This window comes from Mastigoproctus giganteus, chromosome 4 (genome assembly GCF_048544385.1).
Source record: "Mastigoproctus giganteus isolate SK-2022 chromosome 4, ASM4854438v1, whole genome shotgun sequence".
Lineage (NCBI taxonomy): Eukaryota > Metazoa > Arthropoda > Arachnida > Uropygi > Thelyphonidae > Mastigoproctus > Mastigoproctus giganteus.
In genome coordinates, this window is record NC_143578.1 from 65,291,549 (window position 1) to 65,309,815 (window position 18,267).

General features: G+C 38.1%; 1 protein-coding gene across 6 annotated transcripts in view; it reads right to left on the reverse strand.

Moving 5' to 3' along the window:
• Positions 1-18,267, reverse strand: part of LOC150086802 (IQ motif and SEC7 domain-containing protein 1-like) — an 829,530-nt gene that overhangs the window by 76,198 nt on the left and 735,065 nt on the right. For all 6 annotated transcript variants that reach the window (XM_090372763.1, XM_090372760.1, XM_090372762.1 and 3 more), the window contains one exon: positions 4,050-4,131. In XM_090372763.1, the coding sequence (XP_090228889.1) occupies positions 4,050-4,131 (82 nt within the window). The remainder of the gene's footprint in view (positions 1-4,049; positions 4,132-18,267) is intronic.

The following is an 18,267-nucleotide window of genomic DNA, read 5'->3' on the forward strand; positions in this document are numbered from 1 at the left end:
AGATGAGATGTTCAGTTGGTTGTGAGTAGCCCATTCTTGTGGCACTGTCAGCACACAGTTTGCATAGGTCTCTAAGAGAGCCCTGGAGTCTTCCCCCAGCATTAAGATCAGGTCATCCACATATGCTTGTGACTGGACTTCTCCAAGGTTGATGTTGAAGAAGTCATCCAGGATGTAGTTCCAGAGCAGGGGCCCTAGAACGGAACCTTATGGGTGGCCTCAGTATATATGTCTTGAAACGTGCCTGTAGGGGGTCTTGACCACGATGTTTCTATCTGAAAGATAGCTACTGATGCAGTTATATAGGTTCTCTGGTATCTTGGCTCATCTGAGTCAATCCAGGACACTCAGCCACCATAAGGCATTCAATGGCTTATGGTGGAAGTCCACAGATATTGCCAGAAAGTATTTATTGTTGCAGTTTGTGGCTGTGGCTATAATATTTCCTAGTGCATCAACGGTTGATTTTCCTGGCTTGAAACCAAATTGGTTAGGAGCAGCCAGCCTTGCAGTTTCGTAGTGGGTTTCTAGTCTCTGGCGAAAGAGTTGCTCAAAGACCTTTATTATTATTAGCCATATGGTGCAAGGAAACCTGAGGCTTATGCTGTACCACAAAAACAATTCCAAAGTTACCCAGAGAGAGAGAGAGAGAGAGAGAGAGAGAGAGAGAAGTAGAAAGGAATCACCAAGAAAGAGAAGAATGATGATATCCAGCTCAGGACACTGGGTGCTAAGCCCATACTCACCAGATGTGAGCCCAGGATGGACAACAGAGCAACAGGCCTAAAGGATTTTGGCAGTTCTGGTGGTTTGGATGGATTCTTGAGTATTAGGCAGACTAATGCAGTTTTCCAATCTGTGTGGAAGGCCCCACATTTCAGGCAGTGGTTATAGAGGTTTAGAATGAGGTCAGGTTCATACTCAATGACTTTTTTTGGCAATTTCTGGCTCAATTAGGTATTTTCCAGGAGATTTCTTATTCCTGATTTTGTAGGCTGTAGTAGTGAGCTTCTACCACTGTAATGTGATACTGGGCATTTTCCCTCTCCAGTTGAAGCTGTTTGGGGATGCGATCTGGGTATAGTTTCTTAAAGGTGACATCTAGGGTATTATGGATGGAGTCCTGCCACATCATTATCATCTCTCCTTGAGGTGTCTTCATGGAGGGTACAGAAGGGACAGTGTGAGGGGGATTTATTGAATGATTGTTTCCTACACCAGCATAGAAACAACAAGAGAAAGCAATACTTCTGTTCTGATTATCAGCAGTGAACCTTCATGCATTAAGAATCTGCAGGCAAAAGACCCACTATGTGGCAGTGATCATATTGTACTGCTGTGAGATTTACTTAGCCAAGGGAAAGGGCTTTTGCTTTCATATAGTTGACTATAGCAGTCTCAGACAGTTTTTAAGTTCTGCATGGTGAGATTAACAGTAAATTCTAAATGGGAAGCATTCAGGGTTGTTACTGTAGAAACTACCTTGAACTGCAGAGATAGAGTTCAAGGCACAGACCTAAATGGATGTCAGATGAACTGATAAGACTTGTGGCAGTAAACAGTAAAATCTTCACTGCCACATGCATATAAATTATCAGATGACTAAAGTAGATATAAAGAACTCTGCAGACAAGTCACAAAGGAGGTCAGGCAAGCTAGGCAGATTATGAGAAGTCACTGGCAAAGAAAAGCAGCAAAAACTTCTTTACTTTTGTAAACTGTAGAAGGAAGAGGTTGAATCACATTGGTCCACTAGATATGACTGAATTACCTATTGATGACCCTGCTCAGGTCTGAATGGGTATTTTTCATTTACATTCATGTGTGGAAAATTTTTCGAAGTCTGGTGGGGAGCTAAATGATTTTCCAATAACTGAGAGAAAAGTGGAGGAGAAATTGAAGAAGCTAAATATAAAAAAGAACCCTGGGGTAGATAGGATTTATCCAGTTATATTAAAAGAGTTAGCAAAAGAGATAAACAAACATTTAGCATGATTATGAGAGCATCTTTGGATTCAAGGGATGTCTGTATGGACTGTAGATGTGCAAATGTATCTCCAATTCACAAAAGGGGACTGAGTGACATAAGTAATTACAGACCTGTTAGCTTAACTTCTGTTCAAGTGAAAATAATGGAGTCACTGGCTAAAGAAGTAATGCAGGACCATATCAATAAGAATGCAGTTATACTTCAGTCATAGCATGGATTTATCAAGTAGTGATCTTGTCTGTCTGGATACTATGGTACAATAACAAAGGAACTGGATGAAAAAAAATAATTTTGATATCATATACTTACATTCAGAAAAGCTTTTGATACTGTCATATATAAAAGACTGCTATACCCATTGGAGCCGTGTCGCATTAACGGAAAGTTGCTGCTATGGATAAAGTGATTTGAGTGGGAGAAGAAGTGGTTATCAATAGGCACTACTCTTCTTAGATTAATGTTATTAGCAGAGTAGTTAATCACAGTAACCAGAGTATGCTACTGTGACAAGATCTATGCATATTAGGCAGTTTGGCTGAGAAGTGGCAATTGAAGTTTAATATTGAAAAATGCAAGATACTTCATATGGGTAGCAGCAATCGTATATTAATGTACTAGCTGTGTGGTATCACAATCAGGGATGAGTGGAGAATGAAAAAGACCTGGGGGTAATTGTGCAGTCATATATAATGAAGTTCTCTCAGCAGTGAAAACAGACAGCCAGAAATGCTCATGGGGTTTTGTCAATGATATACAGGAATTTTACTAGCAGTGATAGGGAGGTGATTATCCCTTTGTACAAGGCAGTGGGTTAGGCCACATCTTGAATATAGCATATAGGTCTGGAAGACTCACTTCTGGAAGGATGTGGATTTGAGAAGCGCAACAAGGTTGGCGAGAGAAGCAAAAGGGCTCTCTTACCAGGAAAGACTAGGTTTGCAAAAAGTATCTGCATGTAATCTGAATGAGGTGTTTAAGGCCTTGAATAGATTGAGTAAGCTCAATGCTAAATGGAATCCTTCCTTTTGCTCAGACCACACACACACACGGGGGCATAAATTCAAATTGAGGAAGGATAGTTGTAGGTCAGTGTGCATGAGCCAGAGGGTAGATGTTGGAACAAACTCCCATCTGGCTGTGGAGGTGGGTAGTTTGAATAAATTCAAGGAAGAACGAAATAAACTGGCAGAGACAGGTGAAATGTTTTTTTTTTTTTTTTTTTTTTTGTCTGATGCTGTATAAACTTGAATGCAGCCAATTCATATTTCTTGAAAATGGTATATGCTACATCCAGAACCACACTGAAGTATTCTTATGGCAGTGTGCAAATTAAGTTTTGATGCCTCTTTACCTTTCACAAATTTTGAGACCTATAAATCTAACACATCCAAAACTGTGAATTATAAAAATATTTAATTAACTAAATACTCTACATTACAATTATACTTTCATATATATGCATATGCAGCATAGCAAAAATATATAAAAAAAAAAAAAAAAAAACCAAATACTTGCACTTATTATATAAAAGCAAATCAAATTTGTTCATTTGATTGACTGTTGATTTTGGCTCTCAACTTTTTTCAGTTGTATAAATATTGTAGCAATATAGTGATTTGTCAGTGAATCTTTGCTGCAAATTACAATGCTCAACACATGTAATCGGGTATGCTGTTGCTACTTAATATAAGCAGTAAGTAATTTAAACAATCACCATACTGTTACAATGTGGTAGCCCTCAAAATATCAAGTCTATGTGCTGTGCATGCCCTGGCCACATCAATTCTGATGATAGATGTGGCATATGCAGCATTAAAAAATCTAAAAATTACATTTTATAAAACAAACAAAAAAAAAGTTTAAATCTGTTGTTTATTATTAATAGTTTGCATTTTAACAACAAAAACTAAAAAAATAACACAAGGTGTTATTGCACTTTGAATCTTTAGCAGTGATCACTGTCTCTTTTTTATAATGAGGAAACAGGCTATATATATTGTCAAAATTCAATAACTAACTTCTGAATAGACGAGAAATCTAATATGATATTTTTACTCACAGGCATGCGAAAAAATGTCTGGAATTTTCTAAGTGCAACATCCACTTGCATTCCTGCAAGATCCAATTCCTGCACAAAACATCTAAGTATACCAGGAAGAAAGAAAGAGAAAAGATGAATTTAAAATTTTATGATGAAAGTAACATAAAAATTCTATTATAAATATTTTTCTAACATATTAGAATGCTACTAAAAATCTATCAAGTTGAAACTTCTGAAAATAAAAAAATACCTTACGAATATTCAGCACTACCAAATATTCAAAAAAGCAAAGCAATCAAGGAATTCAAACATAAAAATCCCAGCATTATTAAAAGTATTAATTATATTATCATTACAGTGGGCATATGGAGCTAAAGAATTGAGTCTGTAAATTTCAATAATGGCAAAAATTAAACTGAGCTTACTTTGAGACCCTAAAAAACTAGGTATTCAGGAAAGAAGCATACTATTTCTGTTTATACTCTAGCATCTAGGTTTTTATTGCACATATGGATCTACCTATGTCTAATATAACTGTGCTACAATCTGGGGTTGCCGATACTGGGTTAGAGAATTTTACAACCTAGAGAGAATACAAGAAACGCATCGTATTTAGCAGTCACACAAGCTAGAATCATGGTTAACTCAAATGATTATACTAACTGTACTCTTGCATTTGATCATTGGCTTTCAAATGTAAAAATGAAGATGCTGAATTTTTGGTTGATTCATACCAACTTTTTGAGAATTACAATAAATGATTGATTAGATCAATGATAATGTTGCAAAGGTTATCATTGATCTAAATGGTTGAACTGAGGGCACTTTGCCCGTGTAAAATTTAGAATCTATTTATTGTTCCTGTTTATTCATAATTGTCATTCTACAAATCATACATTTCATAGATCAATACGTCAGAGGTAGCTCTAACGTATAATTATAGAGCGTAATACGCATCACTGCATTTAGGATTCTATTAGATAGCGTAGTATTGACAATTAATCAATTAAATTTATTGATCTTATTAATTTAAAATATCATGCCTCAGACTAGAGTAGCAAAGCAATGGGCACAAAGTGGCAGGAGTGCTGTGACTTGGGGGAGAACTGAGGGGGGGGGGCAATTCTCCAATGCATCACAGCCTAAAAAAATGTGCAACTTGTGAAATGTTTGCCAAACTCTCTGGAACAGAACATGATCTAACCAAGGAGGATGTCTTTGTGTGTGTGTGCCAGGTGCAGAGTGTCTAGAAATTAGGCATCAACTCAGCGTTCTACTGGGCGTCTATGAGAGCTTGAGGTATAGGGTAGATGCCCTCGAAGAAATTAATATGAGGGGCCCATCAAGCACTCAACTCCCCAACTCAACGCCAGAGCTCACTCCTGGGCATCAGGCAACACAGCGGCAATCTTCAAGGCAGAATGCGCTGGTCCCAAAGGAACTAGTTATTGTTGGTGACTCTATTGTCAGGGAGACGGGAAATATATTGTGTAAAAAGGATAGATGGAACAGGACCAGGGTATGTTTGCCAGGAGCAAAAGTTGATGACGTTGTAAAGCATATATCATCTTTTAAGGGCATAAAAGGTAATATTGTTGTACACGTTGGTACCAATGACATTAAAAGTAGGAGATCTGCAGATTTACTTAACAAGTACAGGTTAATGTTGCAAAAAAAGTCGTGAGTTAGGGTTAAATTTGAAAGTGTCTGCAATTCTGCCCATAAACGATAGGAGGGAGTATATGATGAGAGCCTTGTCAATCAATTCAGCCCTGGAGGGAATGTGCAAGGCTCAAGGGATAGAATTTTTTTCAGAGTGGTCTGTGTTTGTTAGCAGGAGAGACTGCTTCCACAGGGATGGGATACACTTAAATGGAAAGGGTGCAAGAATATTTGCTGATGCTATCGAGGCAGTGTTAGGTGGATCGGAAAAATTCTAGCTTGGGGGGATTCACAGACTAAAAGGTTAAAAGTAGCCGAGGCAGAGGTGAAAGTGATTCTTACATAACTTCTATTAGAATAAGTAGCAATCTGGAGCGAGGGGTGCTGGAGGTTTCAGGGACTGATGGCAGTCATCGTGAAACAGGTGGGTATATGGGATGTGTCAGGGTAACTAGGAATAGGTGCATGTATGCTTGCATTGTATACCAATGCTAGAAGTATAGTAAATAAATTTGATGAATTTGAAGTGTTGGTCAAGACATCAAAGGCAGATATTGTTGGGATATCAGAGATGTGGTGTCAAACTGATATTAGGAATGCAAAAATGGAATTTGGGGAATACAATGTGTACAGAAAGGATAGATAGGATAGGAAGGGGGGGGGGTTATGCTGTTAACTAAGAAAAACATAAAATCAAAAGAAGTGCATCCAGTTGATATAGATGAACAGTGCACTATTGAGTCAGTTTGGTGTGACATAAGCACTGCGAAAGCAAAAATAAAAGTAGGAGTGTGTTATGGGCCTAATGACTCGAATTAGTACAGAGAAATAGAGTGGGCTAGTAAATCTGAATGTCTTATAATGGGGGATTTTAATTTCCCAGATATTGACTGTAACCTGTGGGTTGGTCACTCACACACTAGTAAGACTTTTGTGGATTTATTGGATGACTGTTTTCTGCAGCAGCATGTTCAAGAGGCAACCAGAGAGAGTAATACTCTTGATCTGGTTATCAGCAGTGATCATTTGTGTATTAATGAATTTGAAGATAAAGGAACCACTAGGTGGCGGTGATCACAGTGTACTGATGTGGAATTTACTTAAATATATAATTACCATCAGGGGTAAAGGAAAGGGTTTTTGCTTCCATAAAGGTGAGTACAGTGGTCTCAGACAGTTTTTAAATTCTGTACAATGGGATAAACTGACGATGTTACCAACAGTAAATTCTAAGTGGGAAGCATTCAAGGAATTAATCTTGGAAGCTACTAAATGTTTCATACCTATTAATAAATATTGTTCAAGGGCCTAATTGGTTATCAAATGAACTAATGAGACTCGTGACAAGAGAAGAAAAATGCATGGGATGCATATAAATTATCAAGCGACTCAGAAGCCTATGGCAGATATAAGCTAGTCTGTAATCAGGTCACAAAGGAGGTTAGGCAGGCGAAGGCAGATTACGAGAAATTTTTGGCAAAGGATGCTAAGAAAAACAGCAAGGATTTCTTTACTTATATAAACTCTAAAAGGAAGGGGATGAATCTGATTGGTCCACTTGATATCGATGGTTCGACTGTTGATAATCCTGCTCAGATAGCAAACAAACTGAATGAGTATTTTGCATCTACATTCACATATGAGGAGTTATTAAAGTTTAAAAATGGCAGAAGGTTATCAAATTGTAGCAGGGTGCTTAATGATTTTGTAATAACAGAGCAAAGTGGAGGAGAAATTGTTGAAGTTAAACATAAGAAAGGCACCTGGGGTGGATAGGATCTATCCAGTTATATTAAAGGAGGTGGCAAAGGAAGTAAGCAAACCGTTAGCCATAATTATGAGATCATCCTTGGACTCAGGGGAGGTCCCCACGGGCTGGAGATGTGCAAATGTATCCCCAATTCACAAAGGGGGGATCGAAGGGTGACATCAGTAATTACAGACCAGTTAGTTTAACTTCTCTTCTGAGTAAAATAATGGAGTGACTGATTAAAGATGCATTGCAGGATCATCTAGACAAGACTGCAGCAATAATTCAGACACAAGATGGGTTTGTTAAGGGAAAGTCTTGTCTAACAAATTTGATAGGATATTATGATGTGGTTACAAAGAACTGGATGCAAAAAATAATTTTGATATCATATATTTGGATTTCAGGAAAGCTTTTGATACTGTTGCGCATGGAAGACTATTGTACAAACTGGAGCAGAATGGTATTAAGGGTAAGTTGCTACAATGGATAAAAGGATGGTTGAGTGGGAGAAGACAGAGGGTGGTAATCAATGGGTGCTGCTCTTCGTGGACTAATGTTATTAGTGGAGTCCCACAGGGTTCGGTGTTGGGTCCACTGTTGTTTTGTATATTTATCAATGATATTGATGAAGTTATATCAGGCTTAGTGTCGAAGTTTGCAGATGATACAAAGGTTGGCAGGGTTAGTAATGACAGTAATGGCAGTGTGCTACTGCAACAGGATCTAGAAAATTTGGGCAGATGGGCTAAGAAGTGGCAACTGAAGTTTAACGTTGACAAATGCAAAGTACTGCATATGGGTAGAAATAACCCCAGAGAAACGTACCAACTGTGTGGTACTACACTTAAGGTGGTAGAAAATGAAAAAGACCTGGGAGTAATTGTGCAATCAGATATGAAGTTTTCTAAGCAATGCAGACAGGCTGCCAGGACAGGTCATGGGGTTTTGTCAATGATATATAGGAATTTTGCTAGCAGGGAAAAGGAGGTGATTAACCCTCTGTATAATGCAATGGTCAAGCCACGCCTTGAGTACTGCGTACAGGTCTGGAGGCCTCATTTTAGGAAGGATGTAGATTTGCTTGAGCGTGTACAGAGAAGAGCAACAAGATTTGTGAGGGGAATGAAGGGATGCTCTTACCAAAAGAGGCTTAAGTTCTGCAAATTGCAGTGGCTGGAGACTAGGCACCTGCAAGGTGATCTGATTGAGGTGTATAAGGCCTTGAATGGGTTGAGCATGCTGAATTCTGATGGGATCCTTCCACTTGTTCAGATTACGAACCTAAGGGGGCATAAATTCAAATTAAGAAAGGACAGATGTGCGGAAATTTGCCTTTAGCCAGCGGGTGGTTAATTGCTGGAACAAACTTCCATCTGTTGTTGTGGAAGTTGATAGGTTAAATAAATTTAAGGAGGAACTGGACAGGCATTTGGAGGGAATGGTGTGATTTTTTTTTTTTTTTGCTGATGCTGCATAAGCTCATACACTTGCTTTCTTGCATCACATGCCACTACTACTATCAATACAGTCTTGGAGTTTGCATTGTGAGTTAGCTAACGAAAGTAGGAAATTGCAATTAAGTAATATAAATACTTTGTAACAAGAATGCAAATTAAGGTAAGGAATTTGTTGCAAACCCAACAAACAAAATGGAAACTGTTTTTTTTATATATATGTTTATAATTTCAACTGCTTGAGAACATAAATCAAGTGGTATAATTATTCACAAGGCATTCAACATCTACAGATCATATGCTGTTATCTCTTAATATTATTGTTAATCCTGATATTATATTTCTACATATTTTTTTCAGCTACTAAAGCTACTTTTGACTTGATCAATATACACTGCTCGACAAAATTAACAGAACATGTAGAAATCATGGTGTTACTTATGCAGCTTGTGATGAAGTGGGACAAAATTTGGTACAGTGGTGTACTATAGAATAACGATGAAATGAGGAAGCAGCGAGAAACTTCAGACAAGTATAAGGGACATTTTAGGGGTTATATGAGAATTACCAAAAAGGTCACATTACAGAAGTTGATACAAGATTCTTGAAAATATGGTTGCATGACACCAGTATGGCTAAAAAGGCCTGACAGTGGTGAACCCTGCTCAATATATATGTTTGTTGCCACAGAATCTTACAGAGATTCTGTGGCAACAAATCCTATTCTTCCACCAGTACAAACCTTAGCTGACCAAGTGATCGGGAAGTTGGCTGTCGACTTGCAATGCAATGCCCAAGGGCGTCCCATACATGTTCGATCAGATTTAAGTCTGATGATCAAGCTGGCCACAGCAGTTATTGGATATCTTCAGTTTCAAGATATTCCTCCACCACTTGAGTTCTATGTGCAGTGGCTTGGTCACGCATGAAAAGAAAATTTTGGGCCAACCGCACCCCTAGAAAGTTACACATAGGATTCGAGGATCTGCTCTCGGTACCTCTGTGCAGTTATGGTACCCCTATCAAAAGGGGTTTCAGCAGTTGATCATTATTCTGCTCCACATGAGAACACAACCTCCACCGTAAGTGTCCCTTTCTCTGATGTTGGAGGGATGGTATCGCATTCTTTGTTGTCTCCAAATGAAATAATGTCTAGAATCTGTTCATAGGCTAAAACAGGACTCATCAGAGAACAGAACTGTACCTAATTTGTCAGGGCTTCAAGTCACACATTCATGGCACCAGTTTTGGCGAGCTCTGTGGTGGTTTTAGGTTAATGGGATACAAACCATCAGCTTCCTTGCATAGAGTCTACTTGATTTAAGCCTTCTTAAAGAAACACAGGTGAAAGCATTTCTGGTTGGAAATGCTTTCACCTGTAGTCACAGCTGATGGCAGGACATTGTAGGTTTCCTGTCTCGCTGTTAGAGTAAGATAGCAGTCTATTCTGGTTGACATAGTGTTTGGACGACCTTGACCAGCTCTTATTTTAATAGTTCCTGTCTCCTGAAGCTGCCTCCAAAGTGCCAAGATGACAATGCATGACACATTAAGCCATGCCACCTCTGCCTGCGGCCGCCCAACTTCTAGTTATCCAACAGCCTGCCATCTCAAAGAATCATTTAAGTGATGATGACGTGCCATCCAAATATAAAATATAATTTTTAAGATGTGGCTATCCCACTGAGCAAGCCGAAAAAATGCGAATGAAGTTATTTGGTAGCAACCCGTATGTTTATAGGCATAAGTAATTTGCATAATGTGCAGCTCTGTAAGGTGGTATATCAATTTCTATTGAATAATCCGAATTTGCATGCCGGGATGCCTATTATATTAAATATTCACCTTCACTGTTCACAATAAAGTATTCATGAAAAACATTTTGTTCTGTTAATTTTGTTGAGAGCAGTGTATTTGTTTATAGTCATTTATTTATTCCAACAAACATATGGAAATGGAATAACATATCGAATTTTTTTAAGTGTATTACTACACTTAAAAAAAATCAAGTTAGTTATTTAAAATTTAATGCTTCACATTTCAGGCACATAAGCAAACAGTAATAATTTATGATATATAATAATAATTTAAAAAAAAAAAAAAAAAAAAAGCAAAAAGCGATCAGGTTTATGTGCTAACTGAGAAAAAATTTATTTCTATGTATCCCCACACTGCCTATTTATACCTCCAACCAGTACATGGAAACAAACAATATCCAGTGCTCCAGCTAAAATATACGGATAGCCTATGTGATATATATATATATATATATATGGGAAAAAAAAAAAAAGTAATAATGGCAAGATTTCTGTTGGTTTGATTTTAATAAAATTTGGAGAAGCTCAACAAAATCATGCAAAAAAAGTGCGGAATATAAAATTTCACCTACTGGGAGTGGAGTTATTATATGTGAATGAATGGGCAAAGAAATAATTGTTGGATTTCTATCGGTTCAATATTAATGAAATTTGGGTTTCTTTGTAGAAGGCAAAAGTATAAAATTTCATGACAATCCATCCACTGGCAGTTGAATTATTATATGATCATGAAAAAAAAAATAAAAAAAAATAAATAATAATTGCTGGGTTTCTATTGATCTTATTTTAATGAAATTTGGAATGCTTGACATATCTTTCTAAAAGCCCCAAATATAAAATTTCATGAAAATGTGTCCACTAGGAGTAGAGTTGTTACACATGGTGACAATAGGTGCATTATGCACATATGTTAATGCATATGGAAATGATTTCTTGAGCCCAAGCTGCTTTTGTGAATAGGAAAAAAATTTCACAAGTGAACAGTAACAAAATAATTATAATAATAAATATAAATTACATATACAAGCTGCACTTGCTACCTGGGAGTCTAAAACGCTGATGGAACTGATATTCGGGTGATACTCAAGTCAAGTGTACCCAATTTCGGCGAAGTCCGGATGGTCTGTGACAGCCAAATCCTCTGCTTGCACCTTCACGATGGTGGGACTGTGTTGGTAATCCTGGGTATAACCTCCATGCACAAGTACATGGTGAGTGACCACCCAGGTGTGAACCAACGTAAGCAGGGGTTGAGGTGTGGTGCCCACACCACATGGAGGAACGCCGCCCCTCTATGTTACCAGGCAGTACTAGGTGGTAGATGACTCTCATCAACCGGTGCAATACCACCACTTTTCTTATTGGAGGCTTGAAGTGGTGGAACCCATGTTTAGTCTCTAGAGCTAAGTTCCAGTCAACCATTCCCTATCTCTTCTATCATGCAGTATGATTGATGACTTTTGAGGTTATGATAAACATCGTGGCGAGATCCAATATTCCTTACATTTTGAGGGTACAGCTCTAAAACGGTGTTCGCAGGCCGGCCGCTAGTTAGTACACCGGACCGAACCTATTGGTAACTCTCTAGGAGGCTTACCGGATCAGCTAGTGTATAATCTTGCTACCTCTACTCTGCCAGATAGTGAATGGAGGGAGTCCGAGTAGTGTGTATGCGGGGAGCACTGTCGAGGCCACGTTATGTCAAGGATCTGGGTATATTCTTACCCTATGTATGCCATATCCAAAAATTTCTTTACTTCATACAGCATGTCCCACCCACTTTTTCTTACTATTGAATACACCATGAAATGTCAAACTAATAGAGCAAGCTTATCTGCGAAAAGATCTAAACCTCCCAAGCACTTCCTAATTCATTTCACAAATATACGTGGTCTCAATTCTAATCTTAACGATGTCCAATTCCACTTGCAGTCTGCCAAACCCCATGTACTTTTTCTGACAGAATCACAGTTATTGGTTGATTCAACTACTGCTCATCTCAGATGCCCAAATTATTCACTGTATGATTCCTTTCACCTCAAAGGTGGTACTTGTGCATATGTCCGTTCTGATATTCCCTGTCAGAGACTTAGCAATTTGGAATCTCCTCTCTTTGATCTTCTCTGGCTTAAAATCTCTCTACTTCATTGCATCAAATTCATCTGTTGTCTCTACCGTTTTCCCAATTCCACTAATCACTTGGAGCTCTTTGACTTCCTCTCTTTGCAACTTGGCTTTCTCCAGTCCAACTTTCAATAACAGTGAGGTAATTTTCCTTGGTGATTTTAATGTTCACAACTCCAGCTGGCTTCCATTTTCTAGTCACACCGACCCAGTTGGTCGAGATGCTGAGGCTTTTGCAATTACTAATGACCTTGCACAGATTGTTCATTTACCTACAAGAATACCGGATAATCCTAATCATACAGCCAATACGCTTGATCTTCTTCTCACAAACAACCCTTCTAAGTACACGGTCGAAGTGAGAGGTCCTTTAGGCACTTCAGATCACAACTTGGTGATTGTCTCTTCTCCAATGGAACCTTTATCTCATGGCTATTCCCAACGTCGTGTTGTTTGGCATTACAAGAATGCAAAATGGGATGACCTGCGAGACTTCTTTTCTTCTTTTCCTTGGTCAGATTACTGTTTAAAAACTTCTGATGTCAACGTTTGCTCAGATCGTGTCAGTGAAATTATTCTTGCAGGAATGGAATCCTTTATCCCACACTCCACTTTAAAATCTCATCCTTTATCTAAACCTTGGTTTTCCAATAAATGTGCTAAGGCTGTTCAAGAGAAAAATGTTGCATATCGTAATTGGCTTGTTTCTAATTCTCCAGTTTCATTTTCTGCTTACACCAAAGCTCGCAACAATTGTAAAGCAGTTATTAATCGGTCCAAACTAGAGTTTGAACAGGCTAAGAGTAGAAAACTTGCTTCTTGCCCTAATGGTAGCCGAGCATTCTGGTCTCTTGCCAAAGCTATTGGCCCCAACTTTTGCCCATCTCTGCTCCCACCTCTGTCCAAACCAGATGGTTCTGTTGCCACTTCAGCCAAGGATAAAGCTGACCTGCTAGCATCCCATTTTTCTTCCAACTCATGTATTAATGAGCTTGGTAAAACACCTTCCACCATTCCCAACACGCTCCATTCAATGCCTCCTGTGATCTTCCGTCAAAAGGATGTCAGAAGGATTTTTACGAATCTTGATGCTAAAATAGCTCCAGGTCCCGATGGTATTTCTCCATTTGTTCTCAAAACCTGTGCTCCTGAACTTACTCCTATTCTTTGCCGCCTTTTTTCACTTTCTTATTCCAAAGGTGTTTTTCCTTCTGCTTGGAAATTTGCTCATATCCAGCCAGTTCCTAAAAAGGGTGACAAATCCCTCCCATCCAATTATCGTCCCATTGCAATTACTTCTACTCTTTCTAAAGTAATGGAGAAATCAATTAACCGCCAACTCTTAAACTACCTAGAAACCTTCCGTCTGATCAACGATCGCCAGTATGGATTCCATCAGTGTCGATCCACTGGTGATATTCTTGCTTATGTTACCCATTTATGGACTAATTCAATGGAAAGGTTCGGGGAAACACAAGTAGTTGCTCTTGACATCTGAAAGGGTTTCGATCATGTTTGGCATAAAGGTCTTCTAAACAAGCTTCCATCTTATGGTTTGCCAACTGTTTTTAGTAATTGGTTATCCAGTTTTCTCTGTGATCGCTCACTGAGGGCGATGGTAGATGGCTCTCTATCTTCTAACTTCTCCACTAATGCCGGTGTCCCCCAACGTTCAGTTCTTTCCCCCACTCTTTTCCTCTTGTATATTAATGACCTTTTTCCATTGACTGGAAATCCTATCCATAGTTTTGCCGATGATAGCACATTGCATTCCACTTTCCATTTTGAGAAACCTTGTCCTGCTCAATCAGCTTCAATTTCTCGAAAATCTGTTACCAATTCCTTAAATGCCGATCTTCAGGTAATTCTCCAGTGGGGCAAGGACAACTTAGTTGATTTCAACCCTTCTAAAACTCAGTCTTGTCTTATATCTCGCAAAAAGGATTCTTGTGCTCCTATGCTTATCTTTAGTGACATTCCGATTTCTAGGAAAAATGATATATCTCTTTTGGGGATTACCCTGACTTCTAATCTCTCTTGGCACAAGCACATTACAAATATTTCTTCCTCCGCATCTAAAAAACATGGTTTTCTCTTTTGCTCTCAGCATTACTTTTCTTCCAAACAGCTGCTCACTCTGTATAAATTGCAAATCTGCCCTGCCATGGAATATTGTTCCCACATCTGGGGTGGTGCCCCCAAAACTTCTCTCAGGCTTCTCGATTCCATTCAGAAGAGGGCAGTTAGGTTAATTAATGATTCATTTCTAACAGAGTCTTTCCACTTGCTCTCTCATAGGCATACTGTTTCTGCTGCATGCCTCTTCTACAGATACTTCCATGGACACTGTTCTTCTGAATTGGCTTCTATAATTCCCGCTCTCTCTTTCAAAACAGTCCAAACACGTGCCGCCACCAACCAACATCCATTTACTGTCCAACTTCAAACTCACAGAACCAACTTTTCATCTTCCTCGTTTATTCATTCAACTGCCGTTTTCTGGAACAACCTTCCTTTATACGTATTTCCTGAAAATTAGTCTACAGAAGTTCTAGTCCAATGTCAACAAATATTTTCTTTCGTCTTCTCAACCTCCAACCCAAGCACAGTACTAAGTACTATAGGTTCTAATACCTCTCGTGTTTGGGGTTTACATAAAAAAAAATAATAATAATAAAATAAAATATATAAAATACTAGAAATTTGATAGAAATTATATCAACTTTCCTGATTGGTATGTGTATATCTATATTGTTAATAATGTCAAAAAGCCATATTGTGAAAAAAAAAAAAGAATAGGTGGAATAAGACCATGGTATGTCTGCTGGGAGGGGGTGCAAATGTTAATGCCGTTGTAGAGGTGCAAAATGATATTGTTGTACACACTGGTACTAACAATACAAAGGATAGCAAATCTGAAGATTTACTTAACAGGTATAGGGCAATGTTCAGAAAAAAGGTATGAGTTTAGATTAAATTTGGAAGCATCCACAGTTTTGCTCAGATATGATGGGAGGAAGCCTTGTCAATCAATTCAGCCATAGAGAGACTATGCAAGGCTTTTGGGGTAGAATTTTTTCAGCATGGTGCACCTGTTAATAGGAGAAATTGTTTTTACAGGGATCTGATACACTTAAATAGAAGGAGTGTAAGAATATTTGCTGCTGCTATTGAAGCAGCAATAAGTTGGTTGGAAAACTACTATCTGGGGAGGGGATACAGAACTAATAGATTAATAGCAACTGCAAGCAGAGGTGAAAGTGATTCCTGTGCTGCTTCTATTGGAACTTGAAGCAGTCTAGAAAGCAGTGTCAGATTATAAGGATTTTGGTGGTCTTCATGGGAGATTAAGATATATAGACTGCATTAGGATTACTAAGAGCAAATGCTGGTGCAGATATACCTGCTTTTACACTTATGCTACAATGAGTTGAGTAAACAAATTTGATGCATTTGAAATATTAGTTAAGTCATCAGATGGAGCCATTGTAGGGATATTAGAAACATGGTGCCACTCAGACCTAAGGAATGCCCAATTTGAATATGGTACAAGGTGTACACACAAAAAAAAAAAAAAAAAAAAAAAAACAGATAGGACAAGGAGCGGGGGGATATACTCTTGGTTAAGAAACACAGAATCTAACACAGTGAACCTATTTGACATGGGCTGCCAGGATAATTTTGAGTCACTTTGGTGTGAAATGAGCACTGGGAAAACTAATGAGAGCAGGAGTATGTTATAGGCCAAATGACAGTGTACTATAACAAAAACTATACAGACAAATCGCGGGACAGCAAATCAGAATCTTATAATGGGAGTTTTAACTCGGATATTAACTGAACTTGTGGGTTCGTCATACACACATTAATAGAACTTTTCTGGATTTATCAGATGTTTTCTATAGCAATGCCTTAGAGAGGCAACAAGAGAAAGCAATACTCTTATTTTGATTATCAGCAGTGACACTTCATGCATTAAGAATCTCCATGCAGATGAGTCCAATTAGTGCTCTTAATTAGAGTCATAAAAACTGAGTGCTAGGTAAATCTGCAATAAGCAGGGGAGATATATCGACAGAATATAATGAAAATCAGTTTAAATGTTTGGTGCGATTATTTTGGCTGATTTTAAGGTGCTATTTCTCTATATAACAATATTCTTGATTAGACCGGGGTTCGAGCCTGTCACCACCAAATATGGAGGATGCGGAAAGATCAGGGAATGATCACCGCATATTCACGGAGCAATATGGCGTTAGTTGCTAATGCTCCTAAAAACCAAATAACAAACAATATAACAATAATAAATGTAGCAGAAACATTTAAAGCTTTAAATATAAACTTTAAATACAATACATGTTCAATTAAATGCCAGAAAGCTTACCTTAAAATTATGGAACCACATATGTATAATTGTATTTAAATTAACAGCTTGCAATAGTATTGATTTTTAAATCACTCAAAAATAAATGGCTTTGAGTGATTTAAAATTTAGTCTTCTAAAATTGGAAATGCTTTGCAGCATTTCCTGTTTGGCCGGCAGTTCAGCTGTTTTATTGTTAATTACATCTTCTGGGTGAAGTGAGTAATTATAGACCTGCAAGACTGACTTCTGTTCCAGGGGATAATGATGGAGTCAGTGGTTAAAGAAGTATTTTAGGATCATTTTGACAGTAATGCAGTTATATGTCAATCACAGTGAACATTTATTAAGAGATCTTGTCTGACTAATCTGATCAGTTACTATGACACAGTAACAAAGCTAATTGGATGCAAAAATAATTTTGACACCATGTACTAGATTTCAATAAAGCTTCTGACACTGTTCCACATGAAAGACTGCTGTACAAATTGAACCTGAGTGGCATTGGGGCAAGTTATTGCTGTGGATAAAGGGTTGGTTGAGTGGCAAAAGATAGACTGTAGTTATAAATGGGCACTGCTCTTAAAAGATTCCACTAATAACGCTAGTCCAAATAGAGCAGTTTTCTTTTCTTGGAGTAATGTTATTAGTGAGACTAATATTACTGGTGATTTCAGTGCTGGCCTCTCAGTGTTTCAATATTGATTAATGATATTGATGAAGGCATATCAACCCTACTGTCTAAGCTTGCAGATGATACAAAGGTTAGCCGAGTGATTAATGACAGGAATCAATACATATTATTACAACAAGAACTAGAAAAATTATGCAGATGGGCTGAGAAGTGGTAATTGAAGCTTAACATTGATAAATGCAAACTAGTGCATATGGGCAGCAGAAATCCCGGAATAACATACCAATTGAGTGGTACTGCACTAAAGTGATGGAGAGTGAAACAGGCCTAGGGGACAATTGGACAGTCTGACATGAATTTTGTCAGCAGGGACAAGGAGGTGATTATCCCATTGTATAAGGAAATGGTAATGAAGAATCAAGAGTACTG